Source organism: Bombina bombina, chromosome 7 (assembly GCF_027579735.1).
Source record: "Bombina bombina isolate aBomBom1 chromosome 7, aBomBom1.pri, whole genome shotgun sequence".
Taxonomy (NCBI): Eukaryota; Metazoa; Chordata; class Amphibia; order Anura; family Bombinatoridae; genus Bombina; species Bombina bombina.
Window position 1 is genome coordinate 417,216,951 of NC_069505.1, and position 26,054 is coordinate 417,243,004.

Here is a 26,054-nt window from a genome sequence, read left to right on the forward strand (position 1 = left end):
TCGATTTGGCCCAAGAAGTTCACTAGGACCATCCGGTGTTGTAGCTTGCTGCTTGTCTTAGAGAAAACAACTGCGCAAATGAGGCGCGAAAAATAGGCCCCTCCCATCTCACTCGATGTTACTAAGGCCTTCAAAAAAACATACCAAGCGTTTTTACAGCCATGTGGGTTTTAAAAAAAACAAAAAGCCAAGTGTACCCTCAATACAGTTGTCCCTTAAAGTATTATTAACAGCACTCCCAGAACACACAACCGTTTGCTATATATCATTCAAACTGAGTGTCAACCATAAGTTTAGCCCTTTATGCAAGCTTAGTAATGCCCCTTATAAGACTAGGATTACTGCTCACCCTTCCCCTCATGGGGATACGGTCAGCCTTTCTGAAATATCACAGTCTCTCCAGAAAAAATGACTGAACATACCTCATTGCTGTATAGCAAGAAACTGTTCCTCACACTGAAGTTTTCCTGTACTCCTCAGCTTCTGTGGGAACAGCAGTGGACCTTAGTTACAAAATGCTAAGATCATCATCCTCTAGGCAGAAATCTTCATCCATCTCCTGCCTGAGAGTAAATAGTACACACCGGTACCATTTAAAAATAAACTCTTGCTTGAAGAAAAATAAAAACAGTTTATCACCTCTTCCACTTTACCCTTCCTGCTTAGAGCCGGCAAAGAGAATGACTGGGGGGTGGAGTTAAGGGGGGAGCTATATAGACAGCTCTTCTGTGGGTGCTCTCTTTGCCACTTACTGTTAGGAAGGATAATATCCCCCAAATAAGGATGAAACCGTGGACTCTGTACATCTTGCAAAAGAAATAAATATTAAAAACAGCAAAGTTAATTCACTGTATATAGTTATACAATTTATCTTACATTCTCAGCATTTTTATGTCCCTTTAAGCAAGTGTCAAACACTAAATTGCCAATGTGACAAATTGTGTACACGCTTCAGCACATATAAGGTTGTCCAATAACATTACTGAAAGACAAACAGACAGATATGCAGAGAGATTGATGGACCTGGGATTTTAAATTATGATTTAATAAAGAATTTAAAATTGGTTTTATGTTCCAGTAAATACAGAATATGTTTATGATGAAAACTTACAAGTGCACAAATGCACAGAAATAAAAAAGTCTAGAAAATCTCAGCAAAAATGATTTGTTTGATAAAAAAAATAAATACAAACTACATTTGTTAGAATAATTGTATAACGTTTCATTAGTAAATTATTTGTTATTTACAATTATCTCATAGCACAAACCTGTATAGAGCATTCAAGAACTGGCAGGATATGCCCCTTGGTTTAACCCCCTTAAAGACCTTTTAATGGGGTTTGTATTACTAATAGTGCAGTCTCGCCATCAGGCTATTTCCGGTGACCAGAAGGGTGGAGGAAGGATATAATAATATATAATTATTAACAATAAAACCCTTAATGACAGGAGACATACATAGTACGTCAGCGCAGATAAAAAAAAATGGCTGTTTTACACAAATTACACTCTGACATCACTGCTTGCAGCTTTTCGAGTTTATAAGTGCACAGTATCACTGCTTGTGTCATGCCAATCATTGCCCAAGACCTCACTGTTTGGCAGTAATCAGACATAGGCTGCGCACTTCTCTAGTGAATTTCTTACCGTTAAAGTCAGTATCACCTCTTGAAAGTTCTTATTACCCACAATCCTTTTCTTCAGTGCTCTCATGGCATCTTTGGGGCTGTTTATATATATAAAAAAAAACATTAATCACAAGATAAATACTCATGAAAGGAGACAGGACAGATATTTAGTTGACATTAACCCCCTGATTCCGTAGAACCATCTATATACACCCGACCAGCAACGCACAGCTCACTAACTAAAAATTGTTTGATTTGCTTCATTCTCATGATATTCTTTGTTGTAGAGATAGCCAGGTAAGGTGCCTGGAGTGCTACATGACAGGAAATAGTGCTCTAGTAAATGGTTAACATTCTTGCTGCCATATAGTGCTCTAGACACGCTCCTGAGATTATCTGCCTGCCTTTCAACAAAAGATGCTAAGAGAATGAAGACAATTTGATAACAAAAGTTAATTAGAAAGTTGTTTAAAAATTGCTGCTCTGTCTGAATCATGAAAGAAAATGCTGGGGTTGCAAATCCCTTTGGGTGTCTGAAAGAAGCCAGAGAGTAAAATGGCCAGCAAACGTATTTCTTATATATTATTGTGCAGAATTAAAGAGGGTATTCTGATATGTTTTATGCAGCCAATTACAAGATTAAAAAGATTTTGTCCCAAAAAACGTGAGTGAGTGCTCTGGACTATAAACTGGAAGTGACATTTACCCAAGCAGTAGTGCATGGTGGGAGTTGTAGTCCCCAATAGACATACACAGTATATATTTATCTTGTGTGTGCCTATATAGAACATCACCTTGTTACAGCTCTTAGAGCCCTAAAAAAAAAATGGATGGGGCTAAATTAATAAATAATTTTCCTAATAAACAAGGAAGGATCAGATTAAGCTATCTTAAAGGCCGCATATGGCCCCAGGGCCGGAAAAGCCCTGTAATGTGGTTTACAAAAAACAAAAAGCTCTGAAAGTCTGGCTCCGAGGGGGACACAATAAATTTACAATTGTTTGCATAAAAGGTAAATATCAGATCATCATCTCTGTGCAATAATGTAAAAAGCAGAAAATAAAGTTTACTGTCCCTCTAATATGCTTTGTAGTTTCACAGCTGGCAGGAGTACAGGTTTGTGCATTTGTAAACAGAGACCTCATTTGTTTTTCGTAGCAAACAATTTAAAGGGACATGAAACGTAAAATGTTTCTTTCATGATTCAGATAGAGCAACACTTTTAACCAACTTTCTAATTTACTTCTATTATCAAAATGTCTTTGTTCGTCCTGGTATCTTCTGTTGAAAAGCCCACTAACGTTTTAAATAAGGAGCACGTTCTTTGATAATGTATGTAGCCTGATGAAACAGCTTTGATATTTGCTGAGAAACGCGTCGCTATTGTCATCTTGTACAAATAAAAGATTGTACTTTTACATTATCCGTGCTCCTGTCTGATATTTATGTATCTTTGGATCTGCTGACCTCCGGCTCGTTTGGATTTCCTGATTGGTTAGCCCTGGTACCTGCCTCCTTGGTACGTGTGTCCTGATGCTGCCGCTAAATTTAATTATTTTGTTTAAATTGTATGATCTGTCTGAATCACAAAAGAATCATTTTCAGGTTTAAGCAATGTACAGCAGCCTGTCCCTTCTGGGTTTCCCAGTCTTGTTGACGTCAGCAGCATTCTCAGTTTACCGTCAAGGCCAGGCCACCTCAGTAAGTGTGTGTGGGGGCGATTAACTCTGCATTGTCGCCATCTTTACAAGGTGTACAACATTTCAGATCCCCCTAGACTTCCTCACCCTTCCTCCGTCTCATTGATAATGTCGCAGATCTCCATATTGAGGGCCCAATCCTCAGAGCGCAGGGACCCATCTGTGGCTTTCTCTGAAAGAGACAAAAACGCACAAGTGGTTAGAACCAGTACAGAGCGCTGCTTCCGCATTCAAAGCATTTTCCCTAAGTAATAACCAACTGAGTACTTGAGACATTTTTATATTTATCAAAGCCGATCCCTAAATATTGTAAAACAGATTTCCTAAAGGTTCTGAAAAAAGCCCAAAGAAAATGCTGCAATATATTATTGTCCTATTGCTTGTTGTATATAATTGTGTTTAATTCCTAGCAAATGACAAGGGACATATGAGCGTAGCCACCAATCAGCAGCTAGCTTGTAGAAGTGCATTGCTGCTCCTTCAAAAAAGGATATCAAGAGAATGAAGCAAATTTGATATTCATCTGTCAAATACACTCATAATTTAATTTTGCCTCATCTGCTGTAAAATACTTCTGAATATCATTGCATTCCCACTCCCTGTACAGAGGCTGCAATACCTCCATCATACCTAAGTATGCTAGATATAATTCACCCCACAACATGCTACGCGGTAATTGGTTAGCTCATAGCACAAGCTCATTTACATTTGTCCCAGATTGATCATAGCAAAGGAAAGAAGAAACATAGATAACACCAGACATTAAGAGCTATAGTCTTGAATTGCAAAACTTAAAAAAAAACAACAACAAAAAAAACGTTCTTTTACGCTGCAGTGTTTGATATTTGCTATGTGTTTAATCTCTTTTTAAGACCGATCTAGATTTTTTTAGCCCCGCGTCTAACCACTAACCAGGTCAGTATGATTAAAGTTACTGCTTCCTCGTTTCCTTAAAGGGACAGTCTACACCAGAATTTTTATTGTTTTAAAAGATAGATAATCCCTTCATTACCCATTCCCCAGTTTTGCATAACCAACACAGTTATATTAATATACTTTTAACCTCTGTGATTATCTTGTATCTAAGCCTCTGCAAACTGCCCCTTTATTTCAGTTCTTTTGACAGACTTGCCGTTTAGCAGTGCCTGCTCCCAGATAACTTCACGTGCATGAGCACAGTGTTATCTATATGAAATATGTGAACTAGCACCCTCTAGTGGTGAAAAACCTATTAAAATGCATTCTGAAAAGAGGTGGCCTTCAAGGTCTAAGAAATTAGCATATGAACCTCCTAGGTTAAGCTTTCAACTAAGAATACCAAGAGAACAAAGTAAAATTGGTGATAAAAGTAAATTAGAAAATTGTTTAAATATTACATGCTCTATCTGAATCATGAAAGTTTATTTTGGCCTAGACTGTCCCTTTAAAGGGATAGGAACACCAACATTTTCCTTTCATGATTTATATAGAACAATTTACTTTACTATTATCAAATTTTCTTGCTATCTTTTGTTGAAAAGCAAGAAGTTAAGCTTAGGAGTGTGCATGTGTCTGCAGTACTATAGTGCAGCAGTTTTGCTACAATGTTATTCAATAGCAAGAACACTAGGTGGTAGCACTATTTCCTGTCGTGTAGTGCTCCAGGCATGTGCACGCTGCATATCAAGATGTCTCTTCAATAAAGAATAACATGAAAACAAAGCAAATTTGTTACTAGAAGTAAACTGAAAACTTTTTGAAAAATCTTATTCTCTATCTGAAGCGTGAAAGAACAATTTTGTGTTTTAGGTCTCTTTAAGTCTCTATTCAAAGGGTGCAAGCTCCTGGGGCAATTTTCTTGTGGAGCATTAGTGACACCAGGGGTAACCGAACTCGGTTTGGAAAGCACAGAGCAAGTAAACAGCACAAATTGCCTAACAACAGTTCAGGGACATTCCGCATACGTAACCTTTTATCTAAGTGATATTCTTAGCTTATCTATTGCTATAAATATCTCTGTCGCACCCGGACAACACAAACACCACCTGCATGTACAGGAGTAGTGCAGCATACAGCAATCATACAGGAGTAGTGCAGCATACAGCAATCATACAGAGTAGTGCAGCGTACAGCAATCATACAGACTAGTGCAGCATACAGCAATCATACAGACTAGTGCAGCATACAGCAATCATACAGAGTAGTGCAGCATACAGCAATCATACAGACTAGTGCAGCATACAGCAATCATACAAACTAGTGCAGCATACAGCAATCATACAGACTAGTGCAGCATACAGCAATCATACAGACTAGTGCAGCATACAGCAATCATACAGACTAGTGCAGCATACAGCAATCATACAGAGTAGTGCAGCATACAGCAATCATACAGACTAGTGCAGCATACAGCAATCATACAGACTAGTGCAGCATACAGCAATCATACAGACTAGTGCAGCATACAGCAATCATACAGACTAGTGCAGCATACAGCAATCATACAGACTAGTGCAGCATACAGCAATCATACAGACTAGTGCAGCATACAGCAATCATACAGAGTAGTGCAGCATACAGCAATCATACAGACTAGTGCAGCATACAGCAATCATACAGACTAGTGCAGCATACAGCAATCATACAGACTAGTGCAGCATACAGCAATCATACAGACTAGTGCAGCATACAGCAATCATACAGGAGTAGTGCAGCATACAGCAATCATACAGACTAGTGCAGCATACAGCAATCATACAGACTAGTGCAGCATACAGCAATCATACAGAGTAGTGCAGCATACAGCAATCATACAGACTAGTGCAGCATACAGCAATCATACAGGAGTAGTGCAGCATACAGCAATCATACAGACTAGTGCAGCATACAGCAATCATACAGACTAGTGCAGCATACAGCAATCATACAGACTAGTGCAGCATACAGCAATCATACAGACTAGTGCAGCATACAGCAATCATACAGACTAGTGCAGCATACAGCAATCATACAGAGTAGTGCAGCATACAGCAATCATACAGAGTAGTGCAGCATACAGCAATCATACAGACTAGTGCAGCATACAGCAATCATACAGACTAGTGCAGCATACAGCAATCATACAGACTAGTGCAGCATACAGCAATCATACAGAGTAGTGCAGCATACAGCAATCATACAGACTAGTGCAGCATACAGCAATCATACAGACTAGTGCAGCATACAGCAATCATACAGACTAGTGCAGCATACAGCAATCATACAGACTAGTGCAGCATACAGCAATAATACAGACTAGTGCAGCATACAGCAATCATACAGAGTAGTGCAGCATACAGCAATCATACAGACTAGTGCAGCATACAGCAATCATACAGACTAGTGCAGCATACAGCAATCATACAGACTAGTGCAGCATACAGCAATCATACAGACTAGTGCAGCATACAGCAATCATACAGGAGTAGTGCAGCATACAGCAATCATACAGACTAGTGCAGCATACAGCAATCATACAGACTAGTGCAGCATACAGCAATCATACAGAGTAGTGCAGCATACAGCAATCATACAGACTAGTGCAGCATACAGCAATCATACAGGAGTAGTGCAGCATACAGCAATCATACAGACTAGTGCAGCATACAGCAATCATACAGACTAGTGCAGCATACAGCAATCATACAGACTAGTGCAGCATACAGCAATCATACAGACTAGTGCAGCATACAGCAATCATACAGAGTAGTGCAGCATACAGCAATCATACAGAGTAGTGCAGCATACAGCAATCATACAGAGTAGTGCAGCATACAGCAATCATACAGACTAGTGCAGCATACAGCAATCATACAGACTAGTGCAGCATACAGCAATCATACAGACTAGTGCAGCATACAGCAATCATACAGAGTAGTGCAGCATACAGCAATCATACAGACTAGTGCAGCATACAGCAATCATACAGACTAGTGCAGCATACAGCAATCATACAGAGTAGTGCAGCATACAGCAATCATACAGAGTAGTTGCAGCATACAGCAATCATACAGAGTAGTGCAGCATACAGCAATCATACAGACTAGTGCAGCATACAGCAATCATACAGACTAGTGCAGCATACAGCAATCATACAGACTAGTGCAGCATACAGCAATCATACAGACTAGTGCAGCATACAGCAATCATACAGACTAGTGCAGCATACAGCAATCATACAGAGTAGTGCAGCATACAGCAATCATACAGAGTAGTGCAGCATACAGCAATCATACAGAGTAGTGCAGCATACAGCGATCATACAGACTAGTGCAGCATACAGCAATCATACAGAGCTAGTGCAGCATACAGCAATCATACAGACTAGTGCAGCATACAGCAATCATACAGAGTAGTGCAGCATACAGCAATCATACAGAGTAGTGCAGCATACAGCAATCATACAGACTAGTGCAGCATACAGCAATCATACAGACTAGTGCAGCATACAGCAATCATACAGAGTAGTGCAGCATACAGCAATCATACAGACTAGTGCAGCATACAGCAATCATACAGAGTAGTGCAGCATACAGCAATCATACAGACTAGTGCAGCATACAGCAATCATACAGAGTAGTGCAGCATACAGCAATCATACAGACTAGTGCAGCATACAGCAATCATACAGAGTAGTGCAGCATACAGCATCATACAGACTAGTGCAGCATACAGCAATCATACAGACTAGTGCAGCATACAGCAATCATACAGAGTAGTGCAGCATACAGCAATCATACAGTGCAGCATACAGCAATCAATACAGATTAGGCAGCATACAGCAATCATACAGAGTAGTGCAGCATACAGCAATCATACAGTGTAGTGCAAGCATACAGCAATCATACAGAGTAGTGCAGCATACATAGCATCATACAGAGTAGTGCAGCATACAGCAATCATACAGACTAGTGCAGCATACAGCAATCATACAGAGTAGTGCAGCATACAGCAATCATACAGAGTAGTGCAGCATACAGCAATCATACAGAGTAGTGCCGAATACAGCAATCATACAGACTAGTGCAGCATACAGCAATCATACAGAGTAGTGCAGCATACAGCAATCATACAGACTAGTGCAGCATACAGCAATCATACAGTCTAGTGCAGCATACAGCAATCATACAGAGTAGTGCAGCATACAGCAATCATACAGAGTAGTGCAGCATACAGCAATCAGAGTAGTGCAGCATACAGCAATCATACAGAGTAGTGCAGCATACAGCAATCATACAGACTAGTGCAGCATACAGCAATCATACAGAGTAGTGCAGCATACAGCAATCATACAGACTAGTGCAGCATACAGCAATCATACAGACTAGTGCAGCATACAGCAATCATACAGAGTAGTGCAGCATACAGCAATCATACAGAGTAGTGCAGCATACAGCAATCATACAGAGTAGTGCCGCAATACAGCAATCATACAGAGTAGTGCAGCATACAGCAATCATACAGAGTAGTGCAGCATACAGCAATCATACAGAGTAGTGCCGATTACAGCGCTCATCCCAGAGTAGTGCAGCATACAGCGCTCATACAGAGTAGTGCAGCATACAGCAATCATACAGAGTAGTGCAGCATACAGCAATCATACAGAGTAGTGCAGCATACAGCAATCATACAGAGTAGTGCAGCATACAGCAATCATACAGAGTAGTGCAGCATACAGCAATCATACAGAGTAGTGCAGCATACAGCAATCATACAGAGTAGTGCAGCATACAGCAATCATACAGAGTAGTGCAGCCTACAGCAATCATACAGAGTAGTGCAGCCTACTGCAATCATACAGACGTTAGTGCAGCATACAGCAATCATACAGACTAGTGCAGCATACAGCAATCATACAGAGTAGTGCAGCATACAGCAATCATACAGAGTAGTGCAGCATACAGCAATCATACAGAGTAGTGCAGCATACAGCAATCATACAGAGTAGTGCAGCATACAGCAATCATACAGAGTAGTGCAGCATACAGCAATCATACAGACTAGTGCAGCATACAGCAATCATACAGACTAGTGCAGCATACAGCAATCATACAGACTAGTGCAGCATACAGCAATCATACAGAGTAGTGCAGCATACAGCAATCATACAGAGTAGTGCAGCATACAGCAATCATACAGAGTAGTGCAGCATACAGCGCTCATACAGACTAGTGCAGCATACAGCAATCATACAGAGTAGTGCAGCATACAGCAATCATACAGAGTAGTGCCGAATACAGCAATCATACAGAGTAGTGCCGAATACAGCAATCATACAGAGTAGTGCCGAATACAGCAATCATACAGAGTAGTGCCGAATACAGCAATCATACAGAGTAGTGCCGAATACAGCAATCATACAGACTAGTGCAGCATACAGCAATCATACAGACTAGTGCAGCATACAGCAATCATACAGAGTAGTGCAGCATACAGCAATCATACAGACTAGTGCAGCATACAGCAATCATACAGAGTAGTGCAGCATACAGCAATCATACAGACTAGTGCAGCATACAGCAATCATACAGACTAGTGCAGCATACAGCAATCATACAGAGTAGTGCAGCATACAGCAATCATACAGACTAGTGCAGCATACAGCAATCATACAGACTAGTGCAGCATACAGCAATCATACAGACTAGTGCAGCATACAGCAATCATACAGAGTAGTGCAGCATACAGCAATCATACAGAGTAGTGCAGCATACAGCAATCATACAGAGCTAGTGCAGGCATACAGCAATCATACAGAGTAGTGCAGCATACAGCAATCATACAGACTAGTGCAGCATACAGCAATCATACAGAGTAGTGCAGCATACAGCAATCATACAGAGTAGTGCAGCATACAGCAATCATACAGAGTAGTGCAGCATACAGCAATCATACAGAGTAGTGCCGAATACAGCAATCATACAGAGTAGTGCAGCATACAGCAATCATACAGACTAGTGCAGCATACAGCAATCATACAGAGTAGTGCAGCATACAGCAATCATACAGACTAGTGCAGCATACAGCGCTCATACAGAGTAGTGCCGAATACAGCGCTCATACAGAGTAGTGCAGCATACAGCAATCATACAGACTAGTGCAGCATACAGCAATCATACAGAGTAGTGCAGCATACAGCAATCATACAGACTAGTGCAGCATACAGCAATCATACAGAGTAGTGCAGCATACAGCAATCATACAGAGTAGTGCAGCATACAGCAATCATACAGACTAGTGCAGCATACAGCAATCATACAGACTAGTGCAGCATACAGCAATCATACAGAGTAGTGCAGCATACAGCAATCATACAGACTAGTGCAGCATACAGCAATCATACAGAGTAGTGCCGAATACAGCAATCATACAGAGTAGTGCCGAATACAGCAATCATACAGAGTAGTGCCGAATACAGCGCTCATACAGAGTAGTGCCGAATACAGCGCTCATACAGAGTAGTGCCGAATACAGCGCTCATACAGAGTAGTGCAGCATACAGCAATCATACAGAGTAGCGCAGCATACAGCAATCATACAGAGTAGCGCAGCATACAGCAATCATACAGAGTAGCGCAGCATACAGCAATCATACAGAGTAGCGCAGCATACAGCAATCATACAGAGTAGCGCAGCATACAGCAATCATACAGAGTAGCGCAGCATACAGCAATCATACAGAGTAGTGCAGCATACAGCAATCATACAGAGTAGTGCAGCATACAGCAATCATACAGAGTAGTGCAGCATACAGCAATCATACAGAGTAGTGCAGCATACAGCAATCATACAGAGTAGTGCAGCATACAGCAATCATACAGAGTAGTGCAGCATACAGCAATCATACAGAGTAGTGCAGCATACAGAAATCATACAGAGTAGTGCAGCATACAGCAATCATACAGAGTAGTGCAGCATACAGCAATCATACAGAGTAGTGCCGCATACAGCAATCATACAGAGTAGTGCCGAATACAGCAATCATACAGAGTAGTGCCGAATACAGCAATCATACAGAGTAGTGCAGCATACAGCAATCATACAGAGTAGTGCAGCATACAGCAATCATACAGAGTAGTGCAGCATACAGCAATCATACAGAGTAGTGCCGAATACAGCAATCATACAGAGTAGTGCCGAATACAGCAATCATACAGAGTAGTGCCGAATACAGCAATCATACAGAGTAGTGCAGCATACAGCAATCATACAGACTAGTGCAGCATACAGCAATCATACAGACTAGTGCAGCATACAGCAATCATACAGAGTAGTGCAGCATACAGCAATCATACAGAGTAGTGCCGAATACAGCAATCATACAGAGTAGTGCCGAATACAGCGCTCATACAGAGTAGTGCCGAATACAGCAATCATACAGAGTAGTGCCGAATACAGCGCTCATACAGAGTAGTGCCGAATACAGCGCTCATACAGAGTAGTGCAGCATACAGCAATCATACAGAGTAGTGCAGCATACAGCAATCATACAGAGTAGTGCAGCATACAGCAATCATACAGAGTAGTGCAGCATACAGCAATCATACAGAGTAGTGCAGCATACAGCGCAGTGCAGCATACAGCAATCATACAGAGTAGTGCAGCATACAGCAATCATACAGAGTAGTGCAGCATACAGCAATCATACAGAGTAGTGCAGCATACAGCGCAGTGCAGCATACAGCAATCATACAGAGTAGTGCAGCATACAGCAATCATACAGAGTAGTGCAGCATACAGCAATCATACAGAGTAGTGCAGCATACAGCAATCATACAGAGTAGTGCAGCATACAGCAATCATACAGAGTAGTGCAGCATACAGCAATCATACAGAGTAGTGCCGAATACAGCAATCATACAGAGTAGTGCCGAATACAGCAATCATACAGAGTAGTGCCGAATACAGCAATCATACAGAGTAGTGCAGCATACAGCAATCATACAGAGTAGTGCAGGCATACAGCAAAAATAATAAAGAATAGATGCCCCCCCAAAAGAATTACCGCAATAATAAGAAGTAGTGCAGCATACAGCAATCATACAGACTAGATGCAGCATACAGCAATCATACAGACTAGTGCCGCTACAGCAATCATACAGACTAGTGCAGCATACAGCAATCATACGAGTCAGTGCAGCATACAGCAATCATACAGACTAGTGCAAGCATACAGCAATCATACAGACTAGTGCAGCATACAGCAATCATACAGAGTAGTGCAGCATACAGCAATCATACAGAACTAGTGCAGCATACAGCAATCATTAAGAGTAGTGCAGCAATACAGCAATCATACAGACTAGTGCAGCATACAGCAATCATAACAGAGTAGTGCAGCATACAGCAATCATCAGAGTAGTGCAGCATACAGCAATCATACAGACTAGTGCAGCATACAGCCATCATACAGAGTAGTGCAGCATACAGCAATCATACAGAGTAGTGCAGCATACAGCAATCATACAGAGCTAGTGCAGCATACAGCAATCTACAGACGTAGTGCAGAATACAGCAATCATACAGAGCTAGTGCAGCATACAGCAATCATACAGAGTAGTGCCGCATACAGCAATCATACAGAGTAGTGCAGCATTACAGCAATCATACAGACGTAGTGCAGCATACAGCAATCATACAGACTAGTGCAGCATACAGCAATCATACAGACTAGTGCAGCATACAGCAATCAATACAGAGTAGTGCAGCATACAGCAATCATACAGACTAGTGCAGCATACAGCCAATCATACAGACTAGTGCAGATACAGCAATCATACAGACTAGTGCAGCATACAGCAATCATACCAGAAGTAGTGCAGCATACAGCCAATCATACAGAGTAGTGCAGCATACAGCAATCCATACAGACTAGTGCAGCATACAGCAATCATACAAGTAAGTGCAGCATACAGCAATCATACCGAGCTAGTGCAGATACAGCAATCATACAGAGTAGTGCAGCATACAGCAATCATACAGAGTAGTGCCGAATACAGCAATCATACAGAGTAGTGCAGCATACAGCAATCATACAGAGTAGTGCCGAATACAGCAATCATACAGAGTAGTGCAGCATACAGCAATCATACAGAGTAGTGCAGCATACAGCAATCATACAGAATAGTGCAGCATACAGCAATCATACAGAATAGTGCAGCATACAGCAATCATACAGAATAGTGCAGCATACAGCAATCATACAGAATAGTGCAGCATACAGCAATCATACAGAGTAGTGCAGCATACAGCAATCATACAGAGTAGTGCAGCATACAGCAATCATACAGACTAGTGCAGCATACAGCAATCATACAGACTAGTGCAGCATACAGCAATCATACAGACTAGTGCAGCATACAGCAATCATACAGAGTAGTGCAGCATACAGCAATCATACAGACTAGTGCAGCATACAGCAATCATACAGACTAGTGCAGCATACAGCAATCATACAGAATAGTGCAGCATACAGCAATCATACAGACTAGTGCAGCATACAGCAATCATACAGACTAGTGCAGCATACAGCAATCATACAGACTAGTGCAGCATACAGCAATCATACAGAGTAGTGCAGCATACAGCAATCATACAGAGTAGTGCAGCATACAGCAATCATACAGAGTAGTGCAGCATACAGCAATCATACAGAGTAGTGCAGCATACAGCAATCATACAGACTAGTGCAGCATACAGCAATCATACAGACTAGTGCAGCATACAGCAATCATACAGAGTAGTGCAGCATACAGCAATCATACAGAGTAGTGCAGCATACAGCAATCATACAGAGTAGTGCCGAATACAGCAATCATACAGAGTAGTGCAGCATACAGCGCTCATACAGAGTAGTGCAGCATACAGCAATCATACAGAGTAGTGCAGCATACAGCGCTCATACAGAGTAGTGCAGCATACAGCGCTCATACAGAGTAGTGCAGCATACAGCGCTCATACAGAGTAGTGCAGCATACAGCGCTCATACAGAGTAGTGCAGCATACAGCAATCATACAGAGTAGTGCAGCATACAGCAATCATACAGAGTAGTGCAGCATACAGCAATCATACAGAGTAGTGCAGCATACAGCAATCATACAGAGTAGTGCAGCATACAGCAATCATACAGAGTAGTGCAGCATACAGCAATCATACAGAGTAGTGCAGCATACAGCAATCATACAGAGTAGTGCAGCATACAGCAATCATACAGAGTAGTGCAGCATACAGCAATCATACAGACTAGTGCAGCATACAGCAATCATACAGAGTAGTGCCGAATACAGCAATCATACAGAGTAGTGCAGCATACAGCAATCATACAGAGTAGTGCAGCATACAGCAATCATACAGAGTAGTGCAGCATACAGCAATCATACAGAGTAGTGCCGAATACAGCAATCATACAGAGTAGTGCCGAATACAGCAATCATACAGAGTAATGCCGAATACAGCAATCATACAGAGTAGTGCAGCATACAGCAATCATACAGAGTAGTGCAGCATACAGCAATCATACAGACTAGTGCAGCATACAGCAATCATACAGAGTAGTGCAGCATACAGCAATCATACAGACTAGTGCAGCATACAGCAATCATACAGTGCAGCATACAGCAATCATACAGTGCAGCATACAGCAATCATACAGACTAGTGCAGCATACAGCAATCATACAGACTAGTGCAGCATACAGCAATCATACAGAGTAGTGCAGCATACAGCAATCATACAGAGTAGTGCCGAATACAGAAATCATACAGAGTAGTGCCGAATACAGCGCTCATACAGAGTAGTGCCGAATACAGCGCTCATACAGAGTAGTGCAGCATACAGCAATCATACAGAGTAGTGCAGCATACAGCAATCATACAGAGTAGTGCAGCATACAGCAATCATACAGAGTAGTGCAGCATACAGCAATCATACAGAGTAGTGCAGCATACAGCAATCATACAGAGTAGTGCAGCATACAGCGCTCATACAGAGTAGTGCAGCATACAGCAATCATACAGAGTAGTGCAGCATACAGCGCTCATACAGAGTAGTGCAGCATACAGCAATCATACAGAGTAGTGCAGCATACAGCAATCATACAGAGTAGTGCAGCATACAGCAATCATACAGACTAGTGCAGCATACAGCAATCATACAGACTAGTGCAGCATACAGCAATCATACAGAGTAGTGCAGCATACAGCAATCATACAGAGTAGTGCAGCATACAGCAATCATACAGAGTAGTGCAGCATACAGCAATCATACAGACTAGTGCAGCATACAGCAATCATACAGACTAGTGCAGCACACAGCAATCATACAGGAGTAGTGCAGCACACAGCAATCATACAGAGTAGTGCCGAATACAGCAATCATACAGAGTAGTGCAGCATACAGCAATCATACAGAGTAGTGCAGCATACAGCAATCATACAGGAGTAGTGCAGCATACAGCAATCATACAGAGTAGTGCCGAATACAGCAATCATACAGAGTAGTGCCGAATACAGCAATCATACAGAGTAGTGCAGCATACAGCAATCATACAGAGTAGTGCAGCATACAGCAATCATACAGAGTAGTGCAGCATACAGCAATCATACAGACTAGTGCAGCATACAGCAATCATACAGACTAGTGCAGCATACAGCAATCATACAGACTAGTGCAGCACACAGCAATCATACAGGAGTAGTGCAGCACACAGCAATCATACAGAGTAGTGCCGAATACAGCAATCATACAGAGTAGTGCAGCATACAGCAATCATACAGAGTAGTGCAGCATACAGCAATCATACAGGAGTAGTGCAGCATACAGCAATCATACAGAGTAGTGCCGAATACAGCAATCATACAGAGTAGTGCAGCATACAGCAATCATACAGAGTAGTGCAGCATACAGCAATCATACAGAGTAGTGCAGCATACAGCAATCATACAGAGTAGTGCAGCATACAGCAATCATACAGAGTAGTGCAGCATACAGCAATCATACAGAGTAGTGCAGCATACAGCAATCATACAGACTAGTGCAGCATACAGCAATCATACAGACTAGTGCAGCATACAGCAATCATACAGACTAGTGCAGCATACAGCAATCATACAGACTAGTGCAGCATACAGCAATCATACAGACTAGTGCAGCATACAGCAATCATACAGGAGTAGTGCAGCATACAGCAATCATACAGACTAGTGCAGCATACAGCAATCATACAGACTAGTGCAGCATACAGCAATCATACAGAGTAGTGCAGCATACAGCAATCATACAGAGTAGTGCAGCATACAGCAATCATACAGACTAGTGCAGCATACAGCAATCATACAGACTAGTGCAGCATACAGCAATCATACAGAGTAGTGCAGCATACAGCAATCATACAGACTAGTGCAGCATACAGCAATCATACAGACTAGTGCAGCATACAGCAATCATACAGAGTAGTGCAGCATACAGCAATCATACAGAGTAGTGCAGCATACAGCAATCATACAGAGTAGTGCAGCATACAGCAATCATACAGAGTAGTGCAGCATACAGCAATCATACAGAGTAGTGCAGCATACAGCAATCATACAGAGTAGTGCAGCATACAGCAATCATACAGAGTAGTGCAGCATACAGCAATCATACAGACTAGTGCAGCATACAGCAATCATACAGACTAGTGCAGCATACAGCAATCATACAGACTAGTGCAGCATACAGCAATCATACAGAGTAGTGCAGCATACAGCAATCATACAGACTAGTGCAGCATACAGCAATCATACAGACTAGTGCAGCATACAGCAATCATACAGACTAGTGCAGCATACAGCAATCATACAGACTAGTGCAGCATACAGCAATCATACAGACTAGTGCAGCATACAGCAATCATACAGACTAGTGCAGCATACAGCAATCATACAGACTAGTGCAGCATACAGCAATCATACAGACTAGTGCAGCATACAGCAATCATACAGAGTAGTGCAGCATACAGCAATCATACAGACTAGTGCAGCATACAGCAATCATACAGACTAGTGCAGCATACAGCAATCATACAGACTAGTGCAGCATACAGCAATCATACAGACTAGTGCAGCATACAGCAATCATACAGACTAGTGCAGCATACAGCAATCATACAGACTAGTACAGCATACAGCAATCATACAGACTAGTGCAGCATACAGCAATCATACAGACTAGTGCAGCATACAGCAATCATACAGAGTAGTGCAGCATACAGCAATCATACAGACTAGTGCAGCATACAGCAATCATACAGAGTAGTGCAGCATACAGCGCTCATACAGAGTAGTGCAGCATACAGCGCTCATACAGAGTAGTGCAGCATACAGCAATCATACAGACTAGTGCAGCATACAGCAATCATACAGACTAGTGCAGCATACAGCAATCATACAGACTAGTGCAGCATACAGCAATCATACAGAGTAGTGCAGCATACAGCAATCATACAGAGTAGTGCAGCATACAGCAATCATACAGAGTAGTGCAGCATACAGCAATCATACAGGAGTAGTGCAGCATACAGCAATCATACAGAGTAGTGCAGCATACAGCAATCATACAGGAGTAGTGCAGCATACAGCAATCATACAGGAGTAGTGCAGCATACAGCAATCATACAGAGTAGTGCAGCATACAGCAATCATACAGAATAGTGCAGCATACAGCAATCATACAGAGTAGTGCAGCATACAGCAATCATACAGAGTAGTGCAGCATACAGCAATCATACAGACTAGTGCAGCATACAGCAATCATACAGAGTAGTGCAGCATACAGCAATCATACAGACTAGTGCAGCATACAGCAATCATACAGACTAGTGCAGCATACAGCAATCATACAGACTAGTGCAGCATACAGCAATCATACAGAGTAGTGCAGCATACAGCAATCATACAGAGTAGTGCAGCATACAGCAATCATACAGAGTAGTGCAGCATACAGCAATCATACAGACTAGTGCAGCATACAGCAATCATACAGACTAGTGCAGCATACAGCAATCATACAGACTAGTGCAGCATACAGCAATCATACAGACTAGTGCAGCATACAGCAATCATACAGACTAGTGCAGCATACAGCAATCATACAGACTAGTGCAGCATACAGCAATCATACAGACTAGTGCAGCATACAGCAATCATACAGACTAGTGCAGCATACAGCAATCATACAGACTAGTGCAGCATACAGCAATCATACAGACTAGTGCAGCATACAGCAATCATACAGACTAGTGCAGCATACAGCAATCATACAGACTAGTGCAGCATACAGCAATCATACGGAGTAGTGCAGCATACAGCAATCATACGGAGTAGTGCAGCATACAGCAATCATACGGAGTAGTGCAGCATACAGCAATCATACGGAGTAGTGCAGCATACAGCAATCATACAGAGTAGTGCAGCATACAGCAATCATACAGAGTAGTGCAGCATACAGCAATCATACAGAGTAGTGCAGCATACAGCAATCATACAGAGTAGTGCAGCATACAGCAATCATACAGAGTAGTGCAGCATACAGCAATCATACAGAGTAGTGCAGCATACAGCAATCATACAGACTAGTGCAGCATACAGCAATCATACAGAGTAGTGCAGCATACAGCAATCATACAGAGTAGTGCAGCATACAGCAATCATACAGAGTAGTGCAGCATACAGCAATCATACAGAGTAGTGCAGCATACAGCAATCATACAGAGTAGTGCAGCATACAGCAATCATACAGAGTAGTGCAGCATACAGCAATCATACAGACTAGTGCAGCATACAGCAATCATACAGAGTAGTGCAGCATACAGCAATCATACAGACTAGTGCAGCATACAGCAATCATACAGAGTAGTGCAGCATACAGCAATCATACAGACTAGTGCAGCATACAGCAATCATACAGAGTAGTGCAGCATACAGCAATCATACAGAGTAGTGCAGCATACAGCAATCATACAGAGTAGTGCAGCATACAGCAATCATACAGACTAGTGCAGCATACAGCAATCATACAGAGTAGTGCAGCATACAGCAATCATACAGACTAGTGCAGCATACAGCAATCATACAGAGTAGTGCAGCATACAGCAATCATACAGAGTAGTGCAGCATACAGCAATCATACAGACTAGTGCAGCATACAGCAATCATACAGACTAGTGCAGCATACAGCAATCATACAGACTAGTGCAGCATACAGCAATCATACAGAGTAGTGCAGCATACAGCAATCATACAGAGTAGTGCAGCATACAGCAATCATACAGAGTAGTGCAGCATACAGCAATCATACAGACTAGTGCAGCATACAGCAATCATACAGACTAGTGCAGCATACAGCAATCATACAGACTAGTGCAGCATACAGCAATCATACAGACTAGTGCAGCATACAGCAATCATACAGAGTAGTGCAGCATACAGCAATCATACAGACTAGTGCAGCATACAGCAATCATACAGACTAGTGCAGCATACAGCAATCATACAGACTAGTGCAGCATACAGCAATCATACAGACTAGTGCAGCATACAGCAATCATACGGACTAGTGCAGCATACAGCAATCATACGGAGTAGTGCAGCATACAGCAATCATACGGAGTAGTGCAGCATACAGCAATCATACGGAGTAGTGCAGCATACAGCAATCATACGGAGTAGTGCAGCATACAGCAATCATACAGAGTAGTGCAGCATACAGCAATCATACAGAGTAGTGCAGCATACAGCAATCATACAGAGTAGTGCAGCATACAGCAATCATACAGAGTAGTGCAGCATACAGCAATCATACAGAGTAGTGCAGCATACAGCAATCATACAGAGTAGTGCAGCATACAGCAATCATACAGACTAGTGCAGCATACAGCAATCATACAGACTAGTGCAGCATACAGCAATCATACAGAGTAGTGCAGCATACAGCAATCATACAGAGTAGTGCAGCATACAGCAATCATACAGAGTAGTGCAGCATACAGCAATCATACAGAGTAGTGCAGCATACAGCAATCATACAGAGTAGTGCAGCATACAGCAATCATACAGAGTAGTGCAGCATACAGCAATCATACAGACTAGTGCAGCATACAGCAATCATACAGAGTAGTGCAGCATACAGCAATCATACAGAGTAGTGCAGCATACAGCAATCATACAGACTAGTGCAGCATACAGCAATCATACAGAGTAGTGCAGCATACAGCAATCATACAGACTAGTGCAGCATACAGCAATCATACAGAGTAGTGCAGCATACAGCAATCATACAGAGTAGTGCAGCATACAGCAATCATACAGAGTGGTGCAGCATACAGCAATCATACAGAGTAGTGCAGCATACAGCAATCATACAGAGTAGTGCAGCATACAGCAATCATACAGAGTAGTGCAGCATACAGCAATCATACAGACTAGTGCAGCATACAGCAATCATACAGAGTAGTGCAGCATACAGCAATCATACAGACTAGTGCAGCATACAGCAATCATACAGAGTAGTGCAGCATACAGCAATCATACAGACTAGTGCAGCATACAGCAATCATACAGACTAGTGCAGCATACAGCAATCATACAGAGTAGTGCAGCATACAGCAATCATACAGAGTAGTGCAGCATACAGCAATCATACAGACTAGTGCAGCATACAGCAATCATACAGACTAGTGCAGCATACAGCAATCATACAGACTAGTGCAGCATACAGCAATCATACAGACTAGTGCAGCATACAGCAATCATACAGACTAGTGCAGCATACAGCAATCATACAGACTAGTGCAGCATACAGCAATCATACAGACTAGTGCAGCATACAGCAATCATACAGACTAGTGCAGCATACAGCAATCATACAGACTAGTGCAGCATACAGCAATCATACAGAGTAGTGCAGCATACAGCAATCATACAGACTAGTGCAGCATACAGCAATCATACAGAGTAGTGCAGCATACAGCAATCATACAGAGTAGTGCAGCATACAGCGCTCATACAGAGTAGTGCCGAATACAGCGCTCATACAGAGTAGTGCAGCATACAGCAATCATACAGAGTAGTGCAGCATAGAGCAATCATACAGACTAGTGCAGCATACAGCAATCATACAGACTAGTGCAGCATACAGCAATCATACAGACTAGTGCAGCATACAGCAATCATACAGAGTAGTGCAGCATACAGCAATCATACAGAGTAGTGCAGCATACAGCAATCATACAGAGTAGTGCAGCATACAGCAATCATACAGGAGTAGTGCAGCATACAGCAATCATACAGAGTAGTGCAGCATACAGCAATCATACAGGAGTAGTGCAGCATACAGCAATCATACAGGAGTAGTGCAGCATACAGCAATCATACAGAGTAGTGCAGCATACAGCAATCATACAGAATAGTGCAGCATACAGCAATCATACAGAGTAGTGCAGCATACAGCAATCATACAGACTAGTGCAGCATACAGCAATCATACAGAGTAGTGCAGCATACAGCAATCATACAGACTAGTGCAGCATACAGCAATCATACAGACTAGTGCAGCATACAGCAATCATACAGACTAGTGCAGCATACAGCAATCATACAGAGTAGTGCAGCATACAGAAATCATACAGAGTAGTGCAGCATACAGCAATCATACAGAGTAGTGCAGCATACAGCAATCATACAGACTAGTGCAGCATACAGCAATCATACAGAGTAGTGCAGCATACAGCAATCATACAGACTAGTGCAGCATACAGCAATCATACAGACTAGTGCAGCATACAGCAATCATACAGACTAGTGCAGCATACAGCAATCATACAGACTAGTGCAGCATACAGCAATCATACAGAGTAGTGCAGCATACAGCAATCATACAGACTAGTGCAGCATACAGCAATCATACGGAGTAGTGCAGCATACAGCAATCATACAGACTAGTGCAGCATACAGCAATCATACAGAGTAGTGCAGCATACAGCAATCATACAGACTAGTGCAGCATACAGCAATCATACAGACTAGTGCAGCATACAGCAATCATACAGAGTAGTGCAGCATACAGCAATCATACAGAGTAGTGCAGCATACAGCAATCATACAGACTAGTGCAGCATACAGCAATCATACAGACTAGTGCAGCATACAGCAATCATACAGACTAGTGCAGCATACAGCAATCATACAGACTAGTGCAGCATACAGCAATCATACAGACTAGTGCAGCATACAGCAATCATACAGACTAGTGCAGCATACAGCAATCATACAGAGTAGTGCAGCATACAGCAATCATACAGACTAGTGCAGCATACAGCAATCATACAGAGTAGTGCAGCATACAGCAATCATACAGACTAGTGCAGCATACAGCAATCATACAGAGTAGTGCAGCATACAGCAATCATACAGAGTAGTGCAGCATACAGCGCTCATACAGAGTAGTGCCGAATACAGCGCTCATACAGAGTAGTGCAGCATACAGCAATCATACAGAGTAGTGCAGCATACAGCAATCATACAGACTAGTGCAGCATACAGCAATCATACAGACTAGTGCAGCATACAGCAATCATACAGACTAGTGCAGCATACAGCAATCATACAGAGTAGTGCAGCATACAGCAATCATACAGAGTAGTGCAGCATACAGCAATCATACAGAGTAGTGCAGCATACAGCAATCATACAGAGTAGTGCAGCATACAGCAATCATACAGGAGTAGTGCAGCATACAGCAATCATACAGAGTAGTGCAGCATACAGCAATCATACAGGAGTAGTGCAGCATACAGCAATCATACAGGAGTAGTGCAGCATACAGCAATCATACAGCGTAGTGCAGCATACAGCAATCATACAGAATAGTGCAGCATACAGCAATCATACAGAGTAGTGCAGCATACAGCAATCATACAGACTAGTGCAGCATACAGCAATCATACAGAGTAGTGCAGCATACAGCAATCATACAGACTAGTGCAGCATACAGCAATCATACAGACTAGTGCAGCATACAGCAATCATACAGAGTAGTGCAGCATACAGCAATCATACAGAGTAGTGCAGCATACAGCAATCATACAGAGTAGTGCAGCATACAGCAATCATACAGAGTAGTGCAGCATACAGCAATCATACAGAGTAGTGCAGCATACAGCAATCATACAGACTAGTGCAGCATACAGCAATCATACAGAGTAGTGCAGCATACAGCAATCATACAGACTAGTGCAGCATACAGCAATCATACAGACTAGTGCAGCATACAGCAATCATACAGACTAGTGCAGCATACAGCAATCATACAGACTAGTGCAGCATACAGCAATCATACAGACTAGTGCAGCATACAGCAATCATACAGACTAGTGCAGCATACAGCAATCATACGGAGTAGTGCAGCATACAGCAATCATACAGACTAGTGCAGCATACAGCAATCATACAGACTAGTGCAGCATACAGCAATCATACAGACTAGTGCAGCATACAGCAATCATACGGAGTAGTGCAGCATACAGCAATCATACGGAGTAGTGCAGCATACAGCAATCATACGGAGTAGTGCAGCATACAGCAATCATACAGAGTAGTGCAGCATACAGCAATCATACAGAGTAGTGCAGCATACAGCAATCATACAGAGTAGTGCAGCATACAGCAATCATACAGAGTAGTGCAGCATACAGCAATCATACAGAGTAGTGCAGCATACAGCAATCATACAGAGTAGTGCAGCATACAGCAATCATACAGAGTAGTGCAGCATACAGCAATCATACAGAGTAGTGCAGCATACAGCAATCATACAGAGTAGTGCAGCATATAGCAATCATACAGACTAGTGCAGCATACAGCAATCATACAGACTAGTGCAGCATACAGCAATCATACAGAGTAGTGCAGCATACAGCAATCATACAGACTAGTGCAGCATACAGCAATCATACAGAGTAGTGCAGCATACAGCAATCATACAGACTAGTGCAGCATACAGCAATCATACAGAGTAGTGCAGCATACAGCAATCATACAGACTAGTGCAGCATACAGCAATCATACAGAGTAGTGCAGCATACAGCAATCATACAGACTAGTGCAGCATACAGCAATCATACAGACTAGTGCAGCATACAGCAATCATACAGACTAGTGCAGCATACAGCAATCATACAGACTAGTGCAGCATACAGCAATCATACAGAGTAGTGCAGCATACAGCAATCATACAGAGTAGTGCAGCATACAGCAATCATACAGACTAGTGCAGCATACAGCAATCATACAGACTAGTGCAGCATACAGCAATCATACAGACTAGTGCAGCATACAGCAATCATACAGACTAGTGCAGCATACAGCAATCATACAGACTAGTGCAGCATACAGCAATCATACAGACTAGTGCAGCATACAGCAATCATACAGACTAGTGCAGCATACAGCAATCATACAGACTAGTGCAGCATACAGCAATCATACAGACTAGTGCAGCATACAGCAATCATACAGACTAGTGCAGCATACAGCAATCATACAGAGTAGTGCAGCATACAGCAATCATACAGACTAGTGCAGCATACAGCAATCATACAGAGTAGTGCAGCATACAGCAATCATACAGACTAGTGCAGCATACAGCAATCATACAGACTAGTGCAGCATACAGCAATCATACAGAGTAGTGCAGCATACAGCAATCATACAGAGTAGTGCAGCATACAGCAATCATACAGAGTAGTGCAGCATACAGCGCTCATACAGAGTAGTGCCGAATACAGCAATCATACAGAGTAGTGCAGCATACAGCAATCATACAGAGTAGTGCAGCATACAGCAATCATACAGACTAGTGCAGCATACAGCAATCATACAGAGTAGTGCAGCATACAGCAATCATACAGACTAGTGCAGCATACAGCAATCATACAGACTAGTGCAGCATACAGCAATCATACAGACTAGTGCAGCATACAGCAATCATACAGACTAGTGCAGCATACAGCAATCATACAGAGTAGTGCAGCATACAGCAATCATACAGACTAGTGCAGCATACAGCAATCATACAGAGTAGTGCAGCATACAGCAATCATACAGAGTAGTGCAGCATACAGCAATCATACAGACTAGTGCAGCATACAGCAATCATACAGAGTAGTGCAGCATACAGCAATCATACAGAGTAGTGCAGCATACAGCAATCATACAGAGTAGTGCAGCATACAGCAATCATACAGAGTAGTGCAGCATACAGCAATCATACAGACTAGTGCAGCATACAGCAATCATACAGACTAGTGCAGCATACAGCAATCATACAGACTAGTGCCGAATACAGCAATCATACAGACTAGTGCAGCATACAGCAATCATACAGAGTAGTGCAGCATACAGCAATCATACAGAGTAGTGCAGCATACAGCAATCATACAGAGTAGTGCAGCATACAGCAATCATACAGAGTAGTGCAGCATACAGCAATCATACAGAGTAGTGCAGCATACAGCAATCATACAGAGTAGTGCAGCATACAGCAATCATACAGAGTAGTGCAGCATACAGGCAATCATACAGAGTAGTGCAGCATACAGCAATCATACAGAGTAAGTGCAGCATACAGCAATCATACAGAGTAGTGCAGCATACAGCGCTCATAACAGAGTAGTGC

The 26,054-nt window shown here is 42.1% G+C and overlaps 1 protein-coding gene across 2 annotated transcripts in view; it reads right to left on the reverse strand.

Annotated features, from left to right (window-relative positions):
• The window catches only part of TOM1 (target of myb1 membrane trafficking protein), a 202,007-nt gene that overhangs the window by 130,048 nt on the left and 45,905 nt on the right, over positions 1 to 26,054 (reverse strand). For both annotated transcript variants that reach the window (XM_053721237.1, XM_053721236.1), the window contains exons 2-3: positions 3,416 to 3,500; positions 1,648 to 1,726 (exon numbers count right to left, since the gene is read on the reverse strand). In XM_053721237.1, the coding sequence (XP_053577212.1) occupies positions 1,648 to 1,726; positions 3,416 to 3,500 (164 nt within the window). The remainder of the gene's footprint in view (positions 1 to 1,647; positions 1,727 to 3,415; positions 3,501 to 26,054) is intronic.